This window comes from Glycine max, chromosome 16 (assembly GCF_000004515.6).
Source record: "Glycine max cultivar Williams 82 chromosome 16, Glycine_max_v4.0, whole genome shotgun sequence".
Taxonomy (NCBI): Eukaryota; Viridiplantae; Streptophyta; class Magnoliopsida; order Fabales; family Fabaceae; genus Glycine; species Glycine max.
In genome coordinates this window covers 27,484,918-27,492,935 of record NC_038252.2, presented here as the reverse complement: position 1 = coordinate 27,492,935, position 8,018 = coordinate 27,484,918, and the positions used below count along the sequence as shown (strand labels likewise).

Sequence of the window (8,018 nt, the reverse complement as noted above, 5' to 3'; positions counted from 1 at the left end):
CATGACTAAAACTAGATTTATAGATGATCCATGACTAAAATGCGATTAAACCAGAAAATATTCAAATTGAAAACAGCTAGTTCATGATCCATGATCGAATCAGTTCAACTAGTCGGCTGGTCTGAGATTTAAAAGTGTTTGAAAGGATGATTCAGAAATCCATCATATATACACTCTGCCAACACTGCGGAAGGCTCATTAAAAAGACCGAAAGTCACTCAATTACAGGATGATTCAGAAATCCATCATATATACACTCTGCCAACATTGCGGAAGGCTCATTAAATAGACAGTACTAAAGCAAGAATTGATGATAACAAAAGCTACTTTGTTTTTTCACAGAACTTAAATTAATAATGATAATATACAATGTTAACATTCACTTCAGTTCTTACTAGTGTAAAAACGATAATGAAAAATAAAATATAAAAAAGACTAAAGCAAATGATTATGTTTTATAAAGTCAGGAACTAATGCACGATTTTTAAAATCTTATCTTCTAAAATACATGACCCTATAATCTTAAGGACTAAGGTAGACTTACTCGTGAAGTAAGAATCTTAAGAAACATTGCTACAACATAAAACAATGGGAATTATTCACCAGAGAATGAACCTTCGTCAATTTGCAGGAGAGAATGAGCAAGACTTGTTATACATCATGGATCCCATCACCGCTGTTTGCCCCATAATTTACATTCATGCTTTTGAACTGCTAATTATGCATATAAACAAACAACAGATAGGAGAGCCACACATCAGCCAAAAAAGAAACCCCCAAATAATAACAAGACATCAAAATTATAACCTTTTGATCAATGGAATGATTTAAGAGAAGTTCAGAAAACTTTCACCTTCTCAACAGCTTGTGAAGCACCAGATAACACTTGATTGCCTTCTCTAAGGAGTTGCAGTCGGGTGCGCAACATTTGATTATGTTCCTCTCCCTAACAATCAACATGATGATCAGCCAAATGGAACTCGAAGGAGAAAAAACGATTCAAAAGTAGAAGAGAAGGGTATATCCTCTTAATTGGTTTGGTTAGAGAAGGGAATGATATTTGTTTGGTTTGCAAGGGGAGTGGACAAAAAATAAAAGTAAAACAATGTTATACCTTTATAAATAGTAATACTAATGAAAAGGGTAGAAAAAAAATAAAATCTCAAGATAATTTAGTAAGTGCAATCCAAATATTATAACCATTTTCCCTCCCCTCTTGATCCCCTCAATAGAGGGATTTTAGCTCCCTCACTTTCCCTCCACTACGCTCCAAAATTTTGAACCAAAAAAGAAAAAATATATAAAGGTACCTCTCTTTGGCTCCACTTCCTTCTAACCAAACACTATGTAAAGGCCTAAGGAAAACCACAACTGGTAATGTCATTTGTGGCCCAGCCAAAATTAGTTTGTAGTACTTTTCAAGTTCAAGACATTATCTTTCAGCCGTATATACAAATTTGCACATGATTTCAAGTTTTAGTGTCTATTAAAGTGATTAATATTCACATTCGCAAGCCGTTTAATACAGGTTTTCTCTGTAACCTTAAACTGCATGTAAAGTTGTAGGCAAAGATTATCACTGTTGCACTGTAAGGAATAACTCGAGATTAGGGCCATAACAAAGTGGTTAGTTCAACACGACCAAGGAAGACACTTTTTTGTCTTTTCCAATTTGAGAATGAAAAACATAAATCGTTGATTAGAAAGAAGGGATAGGATAATATGAAGATGGTTGTCAAAAAGACTCAAGATGTACAATCCCTTAATCAATGAATAATACTAGAAAGTACTTGTTTTCTAGTCCACTTGCAGCATAATTTGACAAGGATGCATTCTGATAGTGTACCTACCAATTGAACCATATGCTTTAAGTGTTGGATTTCATTCTTCTTTGCCATAGACAGATTCTCAGCAACATCCATTATGTTACTCCTGCATTTGTATCAATGTTTCACTATTTAGTTCAAATAATCATCATATTGTAAATGTAATAACCAATAAATGTATGATAAGCAGGCAAATTGAATAACTATCGTGTTAAAAATAATAATCAGCATTGGTCCCCAAGTATAATCTGAAACCTCTATCAACATATATAAAAATGGGATTAACTAAATAGAACCACGTGAGGTTGAAGATTAAGCTTCACTAATTGTTAATATGAATGGAACTTTTCAATAAGACCACCTCACGTTTATTATAATGATAACATCCTACAATAAACTACTTAAAATGTTCTTGGCAAAATCCAATAATACCTATCTGAAAATAAGACATCCAGATCTTGTTCTTCCACAATTTCCTCCACAGCATCAAGAGTAGCTCCTGCCTGCAAGAAAGATGAACTCAAAATGACAGACTAACTAGGATATAGTAGAATATTGCAAGCGCATCCCTATGTCTTACACAGAGTATGGCAGTAAGAGTATCAAAGCCTGCATATGGCCCCTTCCTGCCCCCCCCCCCCCCCCCCCCCCCTATGACCTATGTTAAGTTAAGTTATATAAAAGTGTTCAATACTTTCACTTTAGGGAAAGGGTGTAACTGTGAATGGTGTTTTAAAAAGAATATCTCCAAGCCAAAGCTTAACTTGTAGAGAGCTGGTTGTTGAAACTCAGATAGAATTAAAAAGGTTCAACTTCTTAACTATCTCAGCATGTTCTAAGATTCCCTTAATTGAAATATTCATAATTTTGAATTAAATGCAGATTTAATTAAAATAAGAAAACCCACTTTCAATTGGTTGAGAGGGACTTTCTTATGTGAGAGTGAGAAGAATGAATATTGACCATTAGATCAGGTCATGAATGGTCAAAATTAATACATATAAAGTGCTGTGAATTTTTTAAAAAGTCACGTAACATTAAATCTTAACCATCCATGTATGACTTGGATTTACTCCTTTCATTCTCTTACAATTTGGATCTAGGCCTAACTCAACACTACAAAATCAATTTGTAAGGTGAGGGTTACCCCACACTCATATACTCTATGTTGGTCATATCACTAATTGGTGTGGGATCACCAACACCCTCCTCCTCATGCCGAGGACTAGACATCGTGACCCAATAGGCCTAACAACAATTGCTAGGATAGGCCATGATATCATCTTAGAATTTGGGTTTGAGCATAACTCAACCCCACAAAACCAGCTTGTAAGGTGAGAGTTGCCCCCAACTTACATACTCTATGTTGGTCATATGAACAGTCAATGTGAGATCTCCAACACTCTCATAAAAATGACTCAAAAAGATTTGTTTTATGTCAACTTTTATCTATTATTTGAATTAAAATGTACTTTATATATGATTTATTTTAAAAAATTATCTAAGAAAACTGAATTAAGAAAACAAATAGGGTGGGACACGTTTTCCATGGGGTCCCCTCGAACCCAATGAGAATGAGATTGGGTTTAATTTTTTCATCCCCACTTCTTCAAACCTGACTGCAAACCTGCCCCCATCCTTGGTGGTGGCAGTGGCGGGGAAGGGGAAGGGGGAAGGCAAAACTCTACGTGGCCCTCTCCGTTGCCATGCCTAGTTGAATGCAAGCCTTATGTATTGTTGAAATCCTAACTAAATTGCATTATGTGAATGTTGAGCAATCAAATACAAAATTATACAATCTTTTGTGTAAATTTTAGAATAAAACAACAGAAACAATAGTTCAGTTATACCTGTGTTTGAAGACAGACCGTCTCAAACCCATCCTGTAAAAATTAATTGACAGAGCATTTAAAATTAACATTTTTATCATAATAACAAAATCTTGGTGCTAAAATGCTTCAAACGTGTGAATAAATAGCTAGAGGATACAATGTTTCTTGACAAATCTGAAATCTATCAACATGTGTGTGAAAGAGGAAAGGTAAAGCAAGAAAACAAAATTGCACAGTTACAACAAATCATGAATATGATCCTATCATTTTAAAAGAAATAAAAGATAAATACTAAAAAACCATTACATAACTATCTAGGACTGTTTTTACTTTTTAAAAGGAAACCTTAGTTTCAGATTTAGTTTATGAAGAAGACAACAATAACAGTTTGTTTACAAATTATAAAACATTCCTCTATATCCAAAATGTCCACCAAACAGGCTCCAATATTACTAAGCCGATAAAAAGCAGAATTAGGGTAAGATATTCTAATGAACTTCTGTTGCATGCATTAAACATATACTAACACAATTTCAAGAAAATAATTTAGTTTACTGACTCAAACCATAGATGACGCGTGACAGAGATCAATACCAAGTATCTGAAATAGTGAAACCTCATCAGGCTTTTAACTTGAGAAATAGGTGATTTGACTGAAGGAAAACATCTAAAGTGATATTTAGATAGCATCCTCAATCATTGCATGAGGATCTCGTCAAGTGTTTATATTTGCAATGGAATGGATTCACAATTTCACATCAGCACTTATCAGAAACGTACCTCTAAGTTTTCATGCAACGAAGTAATGACCTGAAATATGATACAAAAAGTCAATCACAATACAAATAAATGAAACTCCGAGCATTTATTGACACTTAGCCTTGGAAAAATAGAGTAAAGGAGTTTATGTGCATCACATTCAGTTGAGATATAAGGAATGATATACAACTATCCATAGTGTTGATATAGCTTGATTAGCTAATAATATTCATTGATTCCTTTTATAATTAGGAAAGTGGATACTTGCTGTAAATAGGTAAATAGGAGTATTAAATCATCAATCCCAATAATTCACATATTTTATGGTATAATCTTGTATTTTATAAAATCAGTGCAGGCTGAGATTATTTTCTTGCAAGCACTTAGAAATTGTTCATAGGTAGGTTGGTATTAGAGCCTTTATGCTTTAAAAGAAAAGTTAAATTTCAACACAAGGTAAAGTGTGCCTGTGCATTGTCTGAACTTTTAAGTCTTCAAGTCATGTAAGGCACTAGTGTGAGGGGGGCATCAGCCATCAGGCCTGTTATGCCTTCACTCAATGATTTGGGATAGTAGGTTTATGATACATATGTTTCTCGATAGACATATATGCTTGATACCAACAAATGTCTTGTTTGATTTCAAATCTAACTAGATGTTGCTAATTAATCACATTTAAGGCCTTATTCATTTTACTTAATTCACATGTAAAGTGTAAAGATGACTTTTTTTAATTTGACCTCTTTTTTATAGTCAATAGTCAATACCTTCTGTGGACCTACTTAGTATTAAGTGGCTGAGGAATATAATTATTATATAACTCTAACCACAAGGTTGCACCAAAAGTTTTCAAGATTAACACTGACATAAATTGTCAGTATAAATTCTCATCTGAGTGTCAGTATAAAGGATATCATTGAAATCCAAGGGATCACTGCCCTGATTTCAAAACACAATTGATTTGGAAAACCAGATATGAAAAAGAAAAATGATGACCTAGGTCAAACTCATTGTCACATTTTTCTTATTGGCAAAACCTCAATGTAACATTCAGAAATATATTTCTAATATGAACAAATTAATATCAAGAGTTCATACCTGAAGAAATAGGCGATGGAGCAATTCCTTTTCAGTGTTAGAGAAACTTGAAAATGCTTTATAAAATTCCTTTAAGCATCAAAACAGAAACATATATCAATATATAGCCATTTTAAAATGCAAAATATTAACATAATCTTAGATTTATTGTTGAGCAGTCTTACTCTAACTGTGAGATAATGAGGTATGCTATCACAAAATGGGTTAGTGCAAAAATATCTTTTCAAAAATTCTATTTAGCCAATATCACAGTATAAACATGCCATGGCTCTCTTTTTAGAGCAAAAGCATCTGATCTGAACTAATGAGATAAATGTGGGCAACATTTTACACGTCTATAGACTACAAGGGAGTGATACCACACAATTGTGATGTGAGTTACCAACTCATCTGTATGTGTCAGAAGGTATTATTCAAGAAATCCCCAATATCAACCTATCATCAATCATTTCTTTTGGTCTAGCTTTGTAATTGACATAGTCATCTAGTTTATTGACTTGAACTCCTCGCCAACTTCTTCATACTAGTTACAGGACTAGCACATAAGAAGGGTGTGGCACTAGTGCTTGTGATGTGATGTGAGAATCAACAAATCTAAATTCTAAAGGGGACCAATACATGAAAAAATAAAATAAAATAAACACAGTAAATACTTGTTGATCCTCGTCTTTATAAAAATAAAATAAAATAAACTAGGCAATACTTGTTGATCCTGGTTTTTCCCAGGAAGCTGTGGTTAGGGGTGGGGAATTCAATTCTCACATCTTGATTTCCCCTTAGGTCAAATAGTTTCTATTAACTTAAAAGCTTAAAATGTTGGGGATATTCAGTTTCTCTACTAACAAATTTATTATAAATGGAAACAACATGCAGGTTTAAGAATTTAATTTTTTTTACATACCTATTGTTTCCCTTTTCATTTTATAACACAATTAAAAACAGCCATGAGAAGAGAGAAGAAAGAAGAAACAAAGAACCTCCTTTGAGCATGAAGTGAGCAAAGATCTGAGAGAATATTTGAAAGACTTGTTCAAATTGGAGAACCTCGATCCAATTCCAGTAGAAGGAAAAAGTGATGCATTGGAACCTTGTTTGGGCGTTTTCTCCATTGCTTACAATCAATGACTATGAAAAATCATCAGACACAACAGAACAAACAGAACAGAAACAAAATGCAAAAGAAGGAAGGCGAAGCTCACGCACGCAAATCATATTATCATATGCCATTGAAATGAGTGAACTTTGAAGCAAAGATGTGAGCAACAATTACCTGCAATGAGTCCCTCTGAAAGCAATAATGCAGAAACCTGAAAGAAATAGCATGTTGAGATTACATATGAGATTGAGTAGATGGATATTGGCTCAAAATTACAAGCATATGACACTCATTTACTAGCATTATGAGCTACAGTATTATCAAATTTTGGAATCTTGTTTACAGACCAGTTGTCAAAACAAGTTTAAAGTCACATATTCACACATTAGGTGAGATTCATAAACATCAGAAATGACCAGAACCAACAGAGAGAGCGAGTGATCCGAGACAGTGGGGAGTGCCGAAGTGAGGGTCGCGCCGCGTAGAGAGGGAGAGTTTTTGGATGAATTTTCAAATTCCTGTTCAGTTAATTAAATACACCGTAAAATTGCCAGAATTTAACGAGAATTTTAAATTCACGGCACACTAAATCACTCCATCCAAGCCAATTGTTTGTTCTGAAGAAAGCAGTTGCAACAATCAATCGGTGATGGAAGCAAAACTGGTTGTGACCTAATTACAGTAACAAAGAGAATTGCAGAAAGGAGAATCGATAGTGTAAATAGAAATCGCATACCGTGTCTCGCTCTCTACCGATTGCTAAAACACGGAACGAAGATTTTGATTTTGTGGGAGGGTGCAAAACTGGGAGTGGCTCTCAAAATTTTGACACACCCTTTCTTTCCCGCCCTTTTTTTTTATCGATGTGACTGACTCCGCTTTCCAGCTATTCCATAAACAATTATTTTGCGCCTCTCAGCTATTTTTATTTGCTGGGTTAATTAAGTTTTAGTTTATAAACTTTATTCATATTCTAATTTTTAGAATTTCAATATATTTTTATAACTTTTAGTTTTCTGTTAATTTTTTGTTGGTATTTTTAGTCTTAAATATTAACATGACAATCGTTAAATATTAACATGACAAATAGATCTTCATGAAAGTATCACATGACATTCCCAAAAAATGTCACTTATAAGTCTTATAAGTATATCACATGACACCATGTTCTATTGTCACTTTTAGTTCTTCCAAAATTTTAAAATTGACTTTTAATGCTGGTAAACTTTATTCCTTCTGATTTTAGTCAATATAAAATTTTCATTTTTTAGTTTTAGTTCCTTAACATCGGATTTAGTAAAAATTGGTCATCAATTTATTTTTATAATTCCTAAAATAATATAGCTATTTGAAATTCTTTCCTTGGTATCATTTTTCTTAAGTTACTAGTAAAATTTCAGCCCAAAC

At 33.5% G+C, this 8,018-nt stretch overlaps 1 protein-coding gene across 11 annotated transcripts; it reads right to left on the bottom strand.

The window, feature by feature from the left end:
* Positions 1-436: 436 nt before the first annotated feature.
* LOC100786747 (uncharacterized) lies at positions 437-7,628 on the bottom strand. Of its 11 annotated transcripts, none has more exons than XM_026126065.2 (11): positions 7,348-7,628; positions 7,028-7,129; positions 6,786-6,822; positions 6,493-6,626; positions 5,516-5,584; positions 4,439-4,468; positions 3,677-3,709; positions 2,259-2,329; positions 1,851-1,932; positions 854-946; positions 437-711 (listed from the first exon to the last, which is right to left on the bottom strand). In XM_026126065.2, the coding sequence occupies exons 4-11, from the start codon at positions 6,622-6,624 to the stop codon at positions 652-654; spliced, it is 570 nt and encodes a 189-aa protein (XP_025981850.1). In that variant the 5' UTR covers positions 6,625-6,626; positions 6,786-6,822; positions 7,028-7,129; positions 7,348-7,628; the 3' UTR covers positions 437-651. The 11 variants fall into 11 exon arrangements, with proteins under 11 accessions (XP_025981850.1, XP_040866391.1, XP_025981851.1 ...); XM_041010457.1 differs by having other exon boundaries at positions 7,034-7,129; XM_026126066.2 differs by having other exon boundaries at positions 7,038-7,129.
* Between the last annotated feature and the right edge of the window lie 390 nt (positions 7,629-8,018).